The following is a 19,717-nucleotide window of genomic DNA, read 5'->3' on the forward strand; positions in this document are numbered from 1 at the left end:
CATTAGCATTGATGTTGGAGAACATGGTCTTAGAGATTGGCATTGAAAATGTGGTGCAAATCATCACAGACAATGCTGCTGCATATGTATCAGTAGGTAAACCGTAATTTTATGTTGCATGTGCATTGTGAATTTCACAACAAGAATTTTTAATAGTTTGATATATTTGAAAAGTTGGAAACTAATTAGTATTTGCTTTTACAATTGGCAGGAAAACTCCTACAGCAGAGGCACCCCACTCTCTCTTGGACCCCGTGTGTAGCACATGTCCTTGACCTTCTTTTGGAGGACATGGGCAAACTTGAGTGGGTCACTCCAATTGTGGAGGATGCAAGGCGGGTGACAAAATACATATACAATCACCCATGGGTCCTTAGCCTGATGAGAGAGCACACTGATGGCAAAGAAATTGTCAGGCTTGCCGTCACAAGGTTTGCAACGATTTTTTTGACATTGCAAAGCATTCTCGATAATTTGGCTTCTTTGAAGCAAATGTTTGTTTCCAAAAAATGGCTTGCTTCCACATTTTCAAAGAAGAGTGAAGGAGAGAATGTTGTGCGGATTGTGTTTGATAAATATTTTGAAGATAAGGCTGATGAAATAGTAAAGGTAACTATAAAACTTTAAGTTATAGTTTACACTTTACAACTTTATAACATACTAAGTTTGTAACTCAAGTAAATAATAATTTTGTAACTTGTCAACTAATTTCAAATTTATATTGCAGGTGTCTAAGCCTTTAGTCAGAGTTTTACGTTTGGTTGATGGAGACCAAACGCCAATGGGTGAACTATATGAGGCCATGGACAAGGCCAAAGAATCTGTCAAAAATTACTACAAGGGGGAAAGCATCAAATATGAACCCATTTGGCAGATCATTGATAGAAGGTGGAATAATCAGCTTCACCAACCCATTCATGCAGCAGGATATTTCCTCAACCCACGTTTTAGGTATACTGTAAGCTCATTCTTACTCAAATTTAAGTTAACGAAGACTTGAGTTCATTTTGCTTTCGTAGGGTGTTGGGTGTGTACTAAAATTGGAAGACTTATTTGTTTTTGGTTTTTGGTTTTAGGGCTGATGGCACATATGCAGATCCTGATGGAGAGGTCATCAGAGGCCTAAGTGAGTGCGTCGAAAAGATGGTAACCAGCGAGGAAACAAGAGATAAAATCATCGCTGAGCAGGAGATCTTCACTTCAGCAGGAGGCAAGGTGTTCTCCACTTCTCTCTGCAAGAGAGCAAGGCTTACACAAACCCCAGGTAATACATTTGCAAACTTCTGAATCTCAAATGCTAAATTAATATTTATGTTTCATTTTTTGTTGTCTATTAGTATTTTCTAACTTGTACAATTTTTGCGATGCAGTGGCTTGGTGGACCACTTGGGGTGCAAGCACTCCAAATCTTGCAAAATTTGCTCTCAGAATCCTATCACAGCCTTGTAGCGCATCACATTGTGAGCGCAACTGGAGTTTGTTTGAGGCCATCCACACAAAAAAGAGAAACAGGTTATCCCAAAAGAGGATGAATGACATGGTCTATGTGCAATATAATCTTAAATTGCGCATGAAAAAGGCGCAACAAGATCCTCCTGGGCCAATCGATTTGGATGAGATAGATCCTTATTATGATTGGACGGCACAAGAGCAGGCTCCCTTATTTACACAGGAGGACATCTCCAATTTGGAGAGGGAGGCCGCGGAGGAGGCTGCGGAGGAGGAAGGGGGTGGAACTGGATATGACATCGAGGAGGGCGATGATGAGGATGATGACATTGAGCTTACTGCAGAGGACCTTGATATCTTGCGCGCAGCGAATGTGGAGATACCGACATCTAGTTCTATAGCTACACCATCTCCTGCATTGGCACAGACACAGACACGGGCACAAACCTTGCGGGGTTCTAGTTCTAGAGCTTTACCCTCTCCCGCACTCGCTAGTAAAGTGACTGGGAAGAGGAAGATGTAGTCCTATATTTGACATTTGTACTTATTTGTAGTCATGTTGATGTGCTTATTTGAACTCTTTACATTTGACACTTTATTTATGAGAATACTTCTCATGTGTTGTGAACTTGTTAGTTGTTAGTAATTTACAACTTGTCACTACTTACTTGTTAGTAATTTACCGATTAATAACTCTTTTTGCATTGATATATATCTAAACATGATTGTTTCTTATGTATTGTTAGTAATTAAGTCATTAGATGCAAAAAAACATTGAATTTTGTAAAAAAATCGCATTTTTTTATTAAAATTTAGTGGTTTTTTAGTTCCCAATTTTTTCCCCGATTTTTTCCCGATTTTTCCCGATTAAACTTTTTCAGGCCTAGGCGATTAATCTCCTCAGGCGATTTTTACATCAATGATAGTAATATACAACTAAAAAATTCCAGATTTCAATATCAACTTAGATATTGAGTATATTCACAAAATACCAACAACCCAGTTGATAAAATATCCCATATTATCTAAATCAACAATACCTAGAAAAATTAGAAGTTACAATCCATGAACTAACAGGTAGGACATGCCTTGAAACCCTTTGAAATGAAGAGTAGCAGCAAATTAGCAACAAAGAATTCTTCGACCAACAAATGCAACTGCAGATTTGAAAAATGTTGCTCCCAAAGTGTAGATAGAAAATAACACCCAACAATAGATATAAATTGATGCTCGACCAACTCCAAATTAACCAACACACAATTTGATATAACAATTCCAGTGAATCCCTTCACAAATTCCAGAACAACCTCTAACAACAAGAAAAAAATAAACTTCTTAGCAACAGTTAATATAGTAGGAGAAATGACAAATCGTATGCCTCAACACAATTTGCCAAGCAATCTCAGAATTGAATCTATAATACTTTAGTTGTAGATACCAAACCCTTATACTTCAACAAGGGCACAAAAATCAGAACTTTAGAAGTGTCACAAAGACAACAAAGAAAGATAAGATAATCAAATAATTGGATGCTTTTCTCATCAAATGTCCTCATATTTATAATCTCCAAATGACACCAGTTTCCCAAAAAGCACTTAAGAAGCTTCCTCTATACAACATTAAAATATAATGAAGTGTCATTAATATAATTTATTAATTGCTTTTGGCTTCAAAAATGACCTTTTCCACCACAACTTAATATTTTGACACGTAAGGCCACAGTTTCTTGTTCCCAAGATTTAAAACTTTTTGTCCCAATTCCAACAAGCTATGATACTAAGGTGACCGACCAACAATACTAGCAAAAATAGAAACCTCGGTGTATTTAGATGAATAATAATAATAATTCACCCGTCTTGTGAAAACAACTGAAGAAGCATCAGAATTGAAATCTGACAACACCAAAGTGATCATGATGATGAAAGACGATGAATAAACCTCACAAGGTGACTTACTATAAATAGACGCTCCCTCCAAGATTCTTGGAGCCCAAACCGAAAGCCCGAAATAAAAACTGAGAGCATCACCCAACTCCTCTAACTCAACTGAGTTCATTGGAACCAACAATTTCACTTACTATAAATAAGTCCCTTAAGTGGAGCCAAAACACAACATAGGCTACTGAAAAGCCTATAACCCCACAGCTGAGACCCTCAAATCTCACTGTTAGCTCATGAGGGTCGCGATGGTGAATTGACCAAGCCAAATGCAGAAACCTACTAAAAATGGGGACATTACAGTAAAGAATTGTATTCTACTAATTCACCAGCCCCCTCTCATTATAATCATGCACTCTTGAATATATTAAAAGATTTATATTGTAGATCATTTATTCAAAGGCAACTAAACTATAAACTGTTACAATGTTTTTCTATCAAAATTAATTAAAACTGAAACAAGGCTTAGACCCAAGACAATTGTCAATTTCAAGAAAAATCCATCATATATATCATTGATTCTACCACTACTTACGATAAAAATAAACCTCTATGTAAGACCGCTCCTTTAGCCAAAGAGATGTACCTCCAATGTTTTCATTGCTTGACCTCCATTGATCTAGGGATTTTCAATGTTCATCCTTTGAATGGGATGCTTGAACCAGTGCTCACAATTATTTCAAATAAGGACTTGGTTGATGTGTTCAAAGTTACTCCCTTCGCTCCAAATCTGCAACCTTGCAATCTTGAGAGACCGAAAAGGAATGTTGAATTGCACAATGGTCTCTGTCATGGATATTGTACAGGGAGTAGTTTCTTGCACTTATTAATCATTCTTTTCCTTCACATCAAACTAGCAATGGCATCGTTTTGTCCAAAAACAAACTTTGGAGATATGGGGTTCCCTACAACCTACAACTATCCTTAGCTTGTATAGCAAGGAGCCACTTGGACTTGAAACCCTAACCACTACATTAATAGCAGTTGTTGGCTTCGTTGTAGTGTGTGCTACTAGGCATCCATGAGGTTGGACTTCAAGTCAATTGAGATGAATGTCAATGCAAGGAGGAATCTCATAGCGAGACCCCTTATCAATTTGTGCATAAATGGTGTTCTTGATATTCACAATGGAAGATGAAAAGAGGGAATGGAAGTGGCAAGAACACTATAGTTTGAAGGTCAGTAGTGTTTTGAAGGTTATAGGTGTTTTGTGCTTTCTATGTGGAATCATAGTTTGGAGGCGAGGTAAGTTGGAGGAAGCAAGTCCAACATTTGCACTAAGCTATTAGATAGCTCAAGGTTTGACAATGAGGTATGACTCCATGCGAAACTCCAAAGATCTAATAAAGAAGTCAAAGAGTGGAGTGGTTAGATGCAATAGTAAAGGAAACTTTTGTTACAAGCTAGAGTTGCTATTACACCAAAAGATCGACTTGTCAATGCCCGATACAACCACTAGACTTATAGAACACAGGAGACGGTTAAGCCATGTCATAAATCCTGAAGAGGAATATTGGCAGCTAGTCCAACAATCTCCCCCTCAGCGTTACCCAAGAGATTCGAACTTGTGACCAAGCTCTGATACCACTTGTTACAAGCTAGAGTTGTCGTTGCACCAAAAGATTGACCTATCAATGCCCAATACAACAACTAGACTTATAGAACACAAGAGGCAGTTAAGGAATGTCATGAATCCTGAAAGGGAACATTAGCAGTTAGTCCAACAACTTTGTAGTCTTGAAAAGGATAGAAAGAGAAATATTTTTATAATAGACATGTTAGGTAGGGTAAGTCTATGACTCCAACCTCTCATATAGACTTAGGAGCTTTCCAATGCCTTCACCATTAGAACTCTTGAGGATTTATTTCAGTTTGTATTGGAATTATAGGGAAGGAATCACAAACAAAATGGGATCAAGGAAGATGTAAGCATTAGGAAAAGGTCATTTTGGTTCTAGGGATAACTTTAAGAAACCTCTCTCAAGAAAAATATGTAAAACGTTGGCGAATTCAACATTTAATGTGTAGGAAAAATTCCTAATCGAGGACAATTTTTTAGTTCGAGGCAAGGGAGAAAATTATTTTCTATTGGCAAAATTTTACTTTCCGTATCAAAATTTAGTAATAATTGTGGAAAATTAAAAAATAAATTGACACGTAAATAAACATACGCGAATTAATTGTTTTATATGGCACAAAATATTAATATAGTTGGCTAATTTGTTGGTTGCTATAGAGAGACTATTTAATTTTTTGGTGAATTTACAGTCACGGGTGGGCTATGGCCCATATGAAAAGTGTACATTGTACAATGTACTTGTTGTCTACTAATCCATTGGATTCAATTAATATGTGTCCATTTTGTTGCCAACTTGGTCATTGTCACTTTGTATGTTATCATTGTTATGGTCAAAGGAATTGATTTGGACTGTTGATGTAAGATATATCAACGACCTTGACTCTATTTTGGCCCTAATCTTAAGCCTTATAACATAAATTCTAATTCTTCCCGAAATCAGGACATGTGTCCCAAATCCCAGAATATAAAATAGTTGACTAAATGAGGGTAGTTGGAGACACGCCTAAACATACTTTGTAGCATCTTCCCTCATGTCATTGAAGTTGGGAAGTCTAAGGGGCAAGGTTCACAACAAACAAAAATGTATACAAGGCAATAAAATTGTCACATTGAAATATCCTAACAAACAAATTTTATGAGAAATATTTTCAAAGATTTATCACAAAACCATGCAAGTTATAGGAAATTTTGAACCTTATGCAAATACTATGGAATTTTCCTTTATTCACACGGAACCCACTTACATCAAACAACTGAAATGTCTACTAGAATTCACCATCTATTACTGATTGCAACAATTGGAGTTTTTACAAAGAATATAAACAAGCTCTTAGATACTAGATCGCACCACCATTAAAATGAGTTCAATTGTTTCTTTATCAATTGTTTAGTAATGATAAACTGGGCACATGCATTGTGGTACCTTTGCTGATAGACTACTCACAACAGACTGTGATTTCAATAAAATTGTATTTGCCCTCACAATTTGATGGCTAAATGATTCCTTTAAATTTTGAAGTTGAACATTGTGATTTTGGCTCAACATTGAATTACATTCTGTCAGAAACACTGCTGCAGCCTCCTCGGTAACCTATGATTAAACGAAAAAGCACTTGCTAAGGCTTGGGGTTGCATCCAAGCATGGAATCTCCAAGGTTTGCATCCTGAGAAGGTTTCTTGGGAAAGAAACTTATAGAGATAAAATAAAAATCAAACATAAAAGCACATTGAATGAGCCCCAAACCTCAGTTAATCCTCTTATAAAAATTCTCCCACTAAAAAGCATTTGATTTCCTCCCTATTTTCTGCCTTTAAACTTAGGCATTTAATTAACAATATTTGCCACTCAAATATTTTAAAAGTTCACCATGTGGAAAACACCTAGGAAAATTCGAGTCATAACTTAATTTGGCCCCTTTTCTGACTTAAAGTGAATAATTAAAAGCTAAGAATTTAACTTAACCTTTTTGCTCCTGTAATTAATTATTCAAATTTCACAGCATTCTCTTATTAAGTTAATGCTTTTGCCTATAAGGAGAATAAACAATAGACTATCATTGTTATTTATTTATTGACGTGCTTGGTAAAAGGGGGACATTATAGTCCTCCCTTCCCAGAGATTGAGGGGAACATTATTGTCCTCCCTCCCTAGAGATTGCTATCCCTCAAACAATTTGCACCTGCATGCTAAAACCAACTGCCTGGATCCCATATCAACCTCAGGAACACTGCTCCACCAGGTTGTTGCGCTGCTCTGATAATAACAATACTATATTCGGAGTTGTGAAGCAACTCATCACACATGCTTTGAATCTTCTTTACATCTTCTAAGCTATGATGCACAAAGTATACCCTCTAACTAGTTGCATAATCAACCCTTGTCTCATGACTATCTGTCCAAACTTGAATGCCAACATTAGGAGACTTCATAACAATATCTTCTTTATAATTATGGGCTGCATGTTTTTGAGGATGGAGAAATATGCCACTGCTGTTATAACAATCAGCCCTCACGTCTTCAACTTTTACAAGCACTTCTTTATTGAAGACTACATACTCAACAGTTTTAGACTTCTCTACATTAGTTATTTCCTAAGTAAGGACTGAAAACTCACGAGAATGAGAAAGTAAACCATTGTGCTTCCAAATCAGAATTTTGACCTCCTCTTTGCTTTCGCTGGAATCTTAAAACACCTAATTTTTACTCTACTCATTTTCTCTGTGAGTGATTAAAGGTGGTAATGTCTCAAATAAATCATCTCCAAATGGTGTCTCAAGGCTGCAAGGAATTTCTTTGTGACATTTTTCAGTTCGTCCATCAACATTTTCAACTTTTATATATCTAACATTGTCATTTTGCATCATAGAACTGGTTGCTATAGAGTATTGAATTTCTTTTTGTCTTTCCTCTCTTTAGGCTGTCCAAAAAGGTCTTCTAGTTATGAGTTGTATCCATCCTCAATAATGCTTGAGTTATTCTATCTTCTGTTGTCACCAAATGGTCTTGCAAATCTTTCCATACGAAAAAAATGTTCCCCGTTTTCTGAGTGTCCTTTAATCTTGCTTTTTCTTCATGTGTACAAATTAAGTCATTCTTGAAGTCAGCTACCACACTAAAAGATGAATTATAATCACCCAAAGAATCCATACCATTATTATCCATATCAATCTCATGCTTTACATCAAGAGAAGTCACACTTATCTCTCTAATAAAATTCTCTTGTGGATCTTCTTGCAAAAAAGATGAAGCCTCATGTGAGTCTCTCTCCAATGCTTTCCTTTTGTCCTCAAGAACCAAATCTGTATGTTTGTCAAATTCTTCATGTAAATTTTTGCATACTTCCTTTAAATTTTCATTATTCTTATGTGTTTGTTTGAACTTGAGGATGATTATTCTCCTCTTTTTGGTATAAAACAGGTTGAAGTGGTCTATATGAAACTGTTACAGAGGCTCTAGGGATTTTACTATGCCTTCTACTACTCTCACTTCTTGACTTTCTCGATTGTGAATGGTCCAATCTTATCTAACCCATGGTTGTAATTTTATTGTCCTGTAACTTTAAGTGTTGTAAGATTTGTTGCTGTTGTTGGTAAAAGGTGTTCAAGAAATCACTCCACTGATTATTTAAATCTCTTAGTAGGTTTTCACTTCTCTCACCCATTTCTTCGACAATGAGGTTATCCTTACCCTCATTTTCTTGAGGTGTTGACCTGTTCTAGTATAATGTCTATGTAGTCCTACAATCTTGGTGCATACTGCATAGAATTGATTCAAACCAACTTACAGTAACCCAATTTCACAAATTGATCCATAGTACCATGCAACTTCAGAGTATCCACCAAACTTATATGCAAAACAAATCCAATCACCGGATTAATCAAAACTAACATGCAATGAAAACCCTCTTCATAAACTGCATCTAAACTGACATGCGAGAGAAGCTAACTCGCATACAATTATTTAACTTGACATGCAACTAAAAATCTTAGCATACAACTGAGAAATTTTCACATGCAATTGAAAATCCTGACATGCAACTGAAACCCTCACAAGCTAGCAAGGTCACTGTGCTCTAATACCACTGGAATATCCTAACTAGCAGCTCTTATGAGAAATACAAATAATTTTGAAGACTTATCACAAAAATCACACAAGTTACAAAATTCGCAGATATTATGGAATTTTCCTTTATTTGCATGGAACCCACTTACATTAAACAACTTGAAATGTCTACTAGAATTCACCATCTATACTGATACAAGCAATTGGAGTTTTTACAAAGGATATAAACAAAAAGCTCCTACATACCAGATCACACCACCATTAAAATGAATCCCATTGTTTAGTAATGATAAACTGGGCACGTGCATTGTGGTACCTTTGCTGATAGACTGTTAAGAGCAGGCTGTGATTTCAATACAAACTGTGATTTTCCCTCACAATTTGATGGCTAAATGATACCTTAATATTAGGAAGTTGAACATTCTGATTTTGGCTCAACATCAAGTTACAATTTGTCACAACACTGCTGCAGCCTCATCTGTAACCTGTGATTAAATGAAAAGGCACTTGCTATGGCTTGGGGGTGCATCCAAGCATGGAATCTCTAGGGTTTACGTCCTGGAAAGAAACTTGCAGAGATAAAATAAACATCAAACACAATAGCATAATGAATGAGCCTCATATTACAAGGTAATTGGTTAATATTTGCTTGATATTATTAGAGACCGAGAGGTCAATATTTACAAAAGAATAAAACGATATTTCTTTAGGAAACAATTGTAAAGAATAGAAACATTCTATTCTAGCTAAAAGAAAGCTAAAGAAAGCTAAAGAAAGCTAACAAAAAACTAAAGACTAACTAATATTAGAAACATTCTATTATTTACAATAGATTACAAATAAATAACCATTAACTAATAATAAAAGCTTATCTATTATTGTAATACCCTCCCTTAATGGTTAATCTATCCACAACACCAAGCTGCTGAGTTTGAATCTCTGGAAAACCGAGGGCAAGCTCTTCTGAAGCAAGCTGAGAGAGAGAATGCACATTTAAGTGCCCATACCATTGATGCCAAAGTGTGCAAATTGCAAACAGAAGACCACCGAGCAGCCATAGCTAAGTCCTGAGGATCACTAGAATCAGTAAGTCGGAAAAGACCATAATCCTCAAGACCCGTTGCAACAATAGACTGAGTCTTCCTATCAATGATGTTGCACTGATGTGAACTCAAGGTGACATCCAACTGTGGAGAGTGTTGCAGCAACTGACTGATTGAGAGTAGATTTAGTTCCATTCCTGGAATGTAGTACACATTGAGGAAAATGGGATTCCTCCCAGCAAATTGAATCTGAATGTTGCCTTTACCGGCAATGGTGTACTTTTCTCTTCGACCAAAAATAACAAAATTTGAATAAGGTTGGTAGTCAGTGAACCGGTCTCTGTGATGGGTGAAATAATGGGAGGCAAGAATCGATGTGCCAAGCAAATGACTTCACACGATCTACAAGTCTTTTAACCATGAAGGCATAAAAGGAAGATCCCATTTGCTCAGTGTGCTCTACACTGTTTTCTTTGGGTTGCGAACTTGATTTCTTAGATTGGGCAGCTAAGTGTTTGCAACATTAAACCTTTATGTGACCAAACTTGTGGCAATAGTCACATTGAATGTTCTTCTTCTAGGAACCTTCTAAATCTGGAGCAGAGGCTTTCTGCTGAGAAGACTGCTGAGACTTGTCTTTATCCCTTTGAAAGGATTTGGCAGCAAAGGCTTGCTCTTTGGAGGTGGAGCTGGAACTACTACCAAACTGTTGTCTCCAACGATCTTGTTGAAGCAAAAGTGTGCAGAGATTTGTGAACTTTAGATCAACACCAGAGGAAGTGATGTTGAGAGTTTTGATAAAATGCTCATAGGACTTAGGTAAACTCCTAAGAGTGATGACCACAATGTCCTCTCCCTCCATCTTACGACCAAAGGAAAGCAACTGATCACGGATTTCCTAATCCTATTCAGCTGAGCCTGGAGCGATGTTCACTTATCCATGATAATAGAAAATAGAGTGTTCTTCAAAAGGAAAGCTTTGCTTTTGTTAGAAGTCTCATGAAGATTCTTGAGATGTGCCCAAATCTCGACAGTTGTCTTGTCGGATGGAATTTGAGAGAGTTGATCGTCAGCTACAGATAATTTGAGAAGCATCACCACCTCCCGATTATTCAAATCCCATGTATCCTATTTAGTACCAAGGGCAGTCAAACGCTGTGTAGCACCCAGAACAATCTGATCAATATTTTGATATTAAAAAATATTTGCTATTATCTGCTACTTCAAGTGCCATAATTCAAACTATTGAATTTTGAAATGCTCTCGAGAAAAATATTAGTTAGAGATGCCATAATATGTTTTTCAATGAAAAAGCATAAAAATCTATGAAGGCATGTACTTTGAAGCAAAAAAATGAAAGACCTAGAAAATTTGAAGGGGTACCCCAAAGAGAGCTTGAAAAACCTAAAAAGATTATGTCGTCAATTTTTGGGTCCGCTGGCTCAAAAATTGAGGCACCTAGAAAAAACAAATGACAACTTAGTTGAGATCTCAAAAACCTCACTAAGAATCTGTAAAATGCTTTTTGATCCGGTAAAGAAAATTAGGGTTTTGAATAAGAACGGCCCTGCTGCAAAAAAAACCACAAGAAATGGCAGAAATGTGCAGAAAAAACAGGCGACAGTTGCAAAAAATGACTGTAAGAAACAAATATCATAGAAAATAATTTCTAAAAATATGCTCTGATAATTTCAAACAAAAAATTATAATATTTTTCGAATAATTGGTAAATATTTGCTTGATATTGAGAGGTCAATATATACAAAAGAATAAAACGATGTTTCCTTAGGAAACGATCATAAAGAATGGAAAGATTCAATTCTAGCTAAAAGAAAGCTAAATAAAACTAACATAACACTACAGACTAACTAATATTAAAAACATTCTAATATTTACATGTTAGGAACCTGTGTGTTCCTTCTGTTTATTTTGTTACAGTAGAGTTGTTGGACGCATATGCTTTGTAAGTCGTCCCGTGAGTTTATTTTATTATCCCACATGCATAGGTAGTATTACTTTTCTAGATCGTACCCAGTATATAAGAATAGGTTGAGGCCCTTGATGGGCACGGACGAATTTATTGTATTGAGCTTGCTCAAAGGAGGTTACCCCCTCGAAGTGGCCTGCGATCAGTAGATTTATTCTGAGTTCTGCTATCACTTTGTATTCTGTTATTTCGAGCATTCTCACGGTATTGCTATAAGGAGGTTCTTCTCATCTGGTATCAGAGCACTCTCTTGGGCTCGCTGGGTGGAAATTACATCAAATTTTTTTTCTGTCGTGGCCTTCAGGTTCCTCTCACTTCTAATATCTCTTGTTATTGCAATAACTCTTTTCCGTTGCTCTGTCTGTGAGTGAATTTTTCTAAGTAAAGTGCCCCCATTGGCAATCATGACTTCAAAGCTAGAGCAGGGATGGATAAAGCAATCAGCCTGTTTGGCTATTCGTGGATCAATGAAGTTATGAGTGCTACCAGAATCAATGAGTATAGTAAGAGGGATCTTCTCATTACAATAGATTACAAATAAATACCCATTAACTAATAATAGAAGCTTATCTATTATCGTAATACCTCAGAACCCAATTGATCCTTTTATAGAAATTCTCCAACTAAAAAGCATTTGATCTCCTCCCTATTTTTCATCTTTGAACTTAGGCATTTAATTTACAATATTTTCCACTTAAATAGTTTAAAAGTTCACCATGTGGAAAACGCTTAGGAACACTTAAGTCATAACTTAAGTTGGCCCCTTTTATGACTTAAAGTGAATAACTAAGAGCTAAGAATTGAACTTGAGCTTTTTGCTCCTTTATATAATTATTCAGATAATTATTTGATTGACTTAATGCTTTCGCCTATGGGGAGAATAAACAATAGGCCAGCATTATTGTTGGTTTATTTATTAAGTGCTAGGCTAAAAGGGGACAATCCACACATATAATAATAATACACATATAATTCCAAATCAAAAAGCAACTGCAAAAGACTCAAGCCAGGTACAAAAGAAGCTATGACCAATAAAGAAGCACAGTAAAATTGTAAGTACATGACATGGTTTGGCTCCATTTGACAAAGGAAAGGATAGAAAGAGGAAGGTCAGAAGTTTAAGAAAAAAAATGAAAGCAGAGTAGTACATTTCTTGCATAGAATAATGCAAGTGTTCCACCAAATCAAAATGCAACTGGAGAAGACTCCAGCTAGGTACAAAATATCATTTGATCAATATAGAAGCACCATATGTTGCAAATACATGGCAGGGCTTGGCTCCCTTTGAGAAAGGAAAGATTGCAAGGGGAAAATTTAAAGAAAAAATGAATACAAGTCAATTCAATTCTTGCATAGAATAATAAGAACACACTGCCAAATTGAAGAGTAACTGGAGGAGACTCGAACCTGGTACTGCACAAAGTATGATCAGTTTAGAAGCACCATAAGTTGCAAGTACACATGTTTATGATCCATTTGAAACTGTAAAGACTGTTAGGGAAAGGTCAGAAGTTTAAAATTCTTTGATACAAACCATTTGACAAAGAAAAGATGGCAAGAGAAAGGTCAGAACTTGAGGCCTCTTAGATATGAACCATTTCAAACTTGATATAGTTCAAGAAGTTGATGAAACTTCTTTCAAACTCAAACATCTTACTTACATGAATATTCATCCACTTTTAATGCTAAGCATCTAAGTTGTCAATTTGGGTATGGGTACAAGTACAGATACAGGATATGGGTAGACAGACACGGCAATTTTTTTTTACCTTGAGTACAGGTAGGGTACATGCGTGTGTGTGTTCAAACATTGAAGTTTTAAATATAAAAATTAGACTGATATTTTATAAATCCATAGTTGCTAATTAAATTATAAACAAAATACCTTGTATATCATAATGTATCATAAATTGCAATAATTAAAATACTCACGTCTCAAAAAGTCATTACACAATGAAAATTCAAATTACACGATATTTGATATTCATATTTTCTTCATCAGAAGCATCATACATAGTCTTGTGTACTACATATTTTGCTTCGAAATATTTAAAGGCTTAATACAGTCATTCACTGTGTATATTCATACAGAGATTTGATGAGTATTGACAATAATGCAATTTTTACTTCATATGCATGCACATATTTTGATAGGCATTTCTTAGGTGCCCAAGTTCGTTGTGGGTCCTTCATAGGAGGACCTGCAGTGAACCTGAGCACCCGGGAAATACCCAAGCCATACCCAGAACTGTACCAGTACTAAGACTCAGGATTTACTAGTAGTACTTGGTAGTGTAGCTAAGCATTTCAAGCTCTATAAACCAAGCAAATCAGAGGAGTCATAAGGGCCAAAATGCTCCCTTCTGAGCAGAGAAGACTATAAACCCAAAGAAGCAAAAGAAGTGGATGAGGACACAATTCAAATCAGAAATATTGGATTGAATTGAAGTCAAATGGGATTTTCTGATGGGAAGAGAATGGAAGAACTATTTACAGATATCTAGGTATGATCTGGAAGGAATAAAGCATCATCTCCACAAAAAGTCAATACAACCAATTTTCCAGACATTTGCTTTACATGTGTTCAAACAAATTCGACTTCAAGCACAAAGTGCAGGTTGGAGGTTGATGATCAATGGTTTAAAACTTCCAACCTGACAATAAATCATCATATAGTCAGCCAAAAGACTGAGGTTATAAGTTGTTAAAAGAAATCCATTCAGTTTTCAAGATAGAATCAAGCATAAAGATTTCACAGATTAGCAGAACGTTCAAGTAGCCATCGACACTCACTGAGGAATCTATAGTAATCTATAGTAATAGATAAAGATTCTTCAATATGTATGATCCTATAGTACATAATTGTACTATATCTAGGCCAAACTTGATTCTAGCTTATTACGCATACCAAAATATTTGCTAATATGGGAGCAGCTTGTGGGTGCAATTCCTTGTATCTATGTGTAAGAATCCTCCTCCCTCCAGTAATAATATCAAAAGTTGTCTCAGTTTCATGCCTTGTGGGTTCTCTGTAACTTCTGCGTGATATCTATGTGATCTTAATTATCTACATGTTATGGGACTTCTTCTGTAAGTGTAAAGAAAGCTTTCTTTACATGAAATGACTTATAACTGAAAAGAAATGGAACAATAAATGATATATGAACCTTAAGTTAAAAAGACAAATAAAATGAATATTGTTAAAAAACCTTAAAGGGAAGAACAATTATATTTATTAAATAGTTATTAATGACAATCATTTTGAAAGGGTGTAATGGTTCAGAAGAGGCCCTTACAAGATTATATTAGCATTTATGTGAGACGTGGAAACAACATGGAGGTGAAACAAGGAAGAAGGTGCTTTCGTGGGCTATGGGCTAAGGAAGGGTGTATAGAATGTGTCTAAATCAAGGTACAAAGTACAACTTGGGATTGTCCTAGCCACGGCTCATGGTGGGTAGACATGGTGCATAGGCACATGCTGTGTCCGTACAGTTTATCTGGATTGTACCACAAATTTACATACTCTAAGCAGACATCAAGAGAATATTACAGCCCATTCCACAAATATTTACTCTTTTTTTCCACAAGCCTTGTTAAATTGAATGTATATAGTTCCAACTCCAACCCTTCATTTATGTGTTGAATACGTGTCAAACGATTTCACCAGATGGGATCTTCAAATTAAATATTTGGTTAAGTTTTTCAATTTCTTTTTTCACATGCACTTATTATGTAACAACTACACTCATTGCTTTTTTCAAATGTATTTTACAGTTCATATCATTATAGGTAGAACACCTCAAGTTCAAGTGTATGTAGCTCTAGCATGTATGTCAAGGCTATTCTGACCTTGTGTAAAAGTGAATAGTTCTACAACAGAGAAGTTTTAGAAATTGAACTCAACTTTGCTCATATTCCTTTTTGGCTAGTGGTCTCTTATACAAGGAGGTTATCATCAACATACAGTATGAACGAGCAATTGTAATGGTGAAATTTGTATATCTGCACTATTTTCCATTTGGTTTGGTGTCCATCTTGGGAGGCTAGTTTTACTATGATTGTTCTGTCTATTTAAAATTGACCCCCTGAATTTTTTAGGGGCATTTGTGTGCCCCTGATCTACAGGTCTGAGGATCCCTTTCATGTCTTAGAATTGGTAAAATACTATGATATTATAATTAGAATGTGTTCGTCAAAAATGACACAACGTTTTTAGGATGCAAGACCCGGCAAGGTTCTACTTTGCATAGGATGAGACATGGGGACATGTCAAGTTTTACTGGGGAGAAACAACCTTGACAATTTTTTCTATCACATGGAAATCGCTAAGAATTGGATATCAGGGCACACCACACTAAAAGCTATTTGCTACAGTAGCATATCTATACAATGCAATTTCACCAGCATCAATACTCAACTAATCCTCAAAACTCTTTCTAACAGATACTTGACAGCATGTATGTGTTTTTAGGGATTGATTGTGTTTGGTGGATCACAGAGTGTGATCCGAAATGTTGATGCAAAAGAAGAAACACAATCAATCCCCGAAAGCACATACATACAATTATAATGGATTGTGGATAACTCCTATCTTCAGATACTTGACATATTTAGAATCTCTTAATTCTGCAACCCTTATGGATCTACTGAGGTATGCATAAAAATTGTTTGCATTCTTTCTTTGATTTCCATTTTCCTTGACATAGATACTGTACACCAATTTTCAATATAATCAATTTAAATTCGGTATTCTTTTTAGATATTGTCCAGAGGATGGAATCATTGGTGAGCTATTGCTTACTGTGTAGACACATCTTTACGATGAACAGAGATAGTCTCCACATCTCTTCATCAGGGACTGCTAATGTCATTCATTGTAATTTTGAATACTATACGAAACTGAAAATGTGCCCAAAAGTGAATTGAATTCATTTATGGCATACAAGAATCATCTCAGATGGGCTTCAATTTTGCTCTCGAAATTATATTTTAGGAAAATGAAGTCATATTTAGAAAGTCATCTGCCAGACACATAGAAATCACAGTTCTGTATACAACATAGAAATAACAGTTCTGTATCGATGGACAATCTGAAAGAAGCACTACGCATCATAACACCCACAAATAACCCAGAAACGGGATAAATGTTACCTAAGGTCCAAGAGTAAACATCAATGTTTGTTTCACATAGATGAAACCTCAAGGAAAATAAATCCTATTTAACCCAGAATTAGAAATGGATACTCTGAATCTTTACAATAAAGGAAAGTCACGGAAACTTTGGGGCGGCTTTTCTAAGGAGACAGAGAAACTATAGTAATAGGTGGAAGAAATCGTGGAAACAGAGAGTTTCCAAGAAATTTAAAATCTGAGTTGCATCTACCAAAATTTCTAGAAATTGCAAAACTGATTTTGTGACATGAAAACTTTCCCGATGTCTTGAGTCGCTCTCTTATTTCCAGACATCCCTATAAGAAGGAAATGCTGCAGGATCCCCAAAACAGACTTCTAGCCTACGGATTAAAGCTAATAGCCAATAGATATTATAGTCTTCACAAGTTGGCGAGCTGTGAGCTCCTTCAGACAAAACAGGCAGAGACAAGTCTTTGGAGAGTTCTAAATGGGCATTAAAATAGTTAAAATTTTCAGGAAGATGTCATTCAACCAATCCACATACATTAGCATTATTCGTCAAAAACATAAGGACTCAAAAATAATTGACAACCAAAAGGAAAACTGGTTACTTCAAAGAAACCAAAGAGAAAAGCACAAAAAGTATAAATTCCACCGACCTCCTAAGACAATGTACGGCAAGCGGTGAGCACCTCCAATGTACACAGCATCAGAGAATATACCATATAGAGGCTTTGCCACCATTGGCAAGTTAACTGTGTTCAGAAGAAACTGCAAGGTCCTTGGATTTACCATGAGTTTGTCTTTCAAGTAAAAATTCATACCTAACCATGGAAATCCCCTGAATCCCTGAATCCAATACCCAACTGCCAGCAACACTAACAAATCTGAACCGTAATTCCTCCTCATCCCCGATAACCATCCACATGATGACAATGACAAAAAATCTCTTCTACTACGTGCAAACTCTAGGTATGGGAAACTCACAAACTTTCTGAGTTTTTCTATGTGCTCTGCTCTGACTCTGAAAGGCTTTGGGTGTGGATTTGGTATGTGGGCACTTGTAAGAAGTGGTTTTCTGGTGTGAAAATCCTTGTTGGTGTTGAAGCAATAGGCTATGGACGGGCTTTGAGTTCCCTTGGGCTTGAAGATGACAGATGTAAGGGGAGTGTGAGTATTTTTGTTGTGAGGAGTGGAATGATGATATGGTGTGTTGAAGAGAGGTACTGTGGCTCCTTGGGAACCCACTCTGCACCACCCTGGCATCGCCTATTCCTTTTCTGCGTCTGCTGATGGGTGTGTGAATTATGATGATACTAAAATGCCTTGACCTGGATTTTCTCTCCCTTCTTGAAGAGGAGTTTGCAGTGGTAGATTCCTGAGAGCTGGCGAAGAATCTGGAGTGCACTGAGAAATTGATTTTGCGCCGTCGATGAGGTCGTACTGGCATCCCATCCGTCCTGAGGGAAGCCTGCATATGAAGTCATTCTCGGTGAACTTTGTATTAAGTGATCGTTAGGAAATACAATGACATTCGGAGGATTCTCTTCTTTTGTCATTTTTGTGTTAAAACGTGACGTATGCATGCTGAATGAACGAAGAATGAAGGGTTTGTACTAGCATGTTAATCTAAGACTACAAACTAGCACTTCCAAGCTTCTGTTTTAAAAATGTTAATATGAAAAATCAATTAAAAAATAACATGTATAAAGAGCTAAAAATAAAAATAAAGTAAAATAATTATGAAAATTTAAAACTAAATTAATTTAAAGTCTATTGACTTAAATATATGAATAAAATAGTCATTTAAAAAATATCTTAGTCAAAAAATCTAAATGATCCAACACTAACACTTGCAAGCTTTTGTTAAAAAAAATAATATGAAAAATCAATTAAAAAATAACATGCAGAGTGAAGAGCTGAAAATTATAAAAATTAAAAACTAAATTAATTTAAAGTCTATTCACTTAAATATATGAATAAAATAGCCATTTAAAAAATAGCTTAGTCAAAAAATCTAAATGATCTAGGACTAACATTTTCAAGTCTTTGTTAAAAAAATTATATGAAAAATTAATTAAAAAATAACATGGATATAGTGAAGAGTGAAAAATAAAATAAAATAATTATAAAAACTAAAAACTAAACTAATTTAAAAAGTCTATTGCTTAAATATATGAACAAAATAATCATCTAAAAAATATCTTAGTCAAAAAATCTATTATGAAAAATCACTATGAGAATTATAGAAAAAATATGAAAAACTAACTCCTCCCACAAATATTCTATTGGCTAGACTAAAAATCAATATTTAAATTGAAAAATTAAACTAATTTGAAAACTAAAGTAAAATAATTTAAAAATCAAAACTTCAATCAATTTTAAAAATCAAAAGTTAAATAAACATGAGTCAAAAGTGGAGATAACACTAACTAATTTTCTAAATAAATAGAAAAAAAGAGAGTTAAAAGTGGAGATAAATTAAAATTCATAAATTAAATAAAATCTTACTTAAATAAATTA

General features: G+C 35.5%; 2 protein-coding genes across 2 annotated transcripts in view; one reads left to right on the top strand and one right to left on the bottom strand.

Annotated features, from left to right (window-relative positions):
* The window catches only part of LOC149555480 (putative folate-biopterin transporter 7), a 38,974-nt gene extending 20,271 nt beyond the window's left edge, over positions 1-18,703 (bottom strand). Inside the window, exon 1 of the mRNA XM_089829535.1 lies at positions 17,854-18,703. Within this exon, the coding sequence (XP_089685661.1) occupies positions 17,854-18,460 (607 nt within the window). The 5' untranslated portion in view covers positions 18,461-18,703. The remainder of the gene's footprint in view (positions 1-17,853) is intronic.
* LOC149555482 (uncharacterized) lies at positions 117-2,077 on the top strand. The gene is made up of 4 exons (XM_089829536.1): positions 117-609; positions 728-951; positions 1,077-1,264; positions 1,371-2,077. The coding sequence occupies exons 1-4, from the start codon at positions 292-294 to the stop codon at positions 1,970-1,972; spliced, it is 1,332 nt and encodes a 443-aa protein (XP_089685662.1). The 5' UTR covers positions 117-291; the 3' UTR covers positions 1,973-2,077.
* Positions 18,704-19,717: the final 1,014 nt, after the last annotated feature.

This window comes from Cupressus sempervirens, chromosome 5, assembly GCF_028749045.1.
Source record: "Cupressus sempervirens isolate cs-2001-9-10 chromosome 5, ASM2874904v1, whole genome shotgun sequence".
NCBI lineage: Eukaryota > Viridiplantae > Streptophyta > Pinopsida > Cupressales > Cupressaceae > Cupressus > Cupressus sempervirens.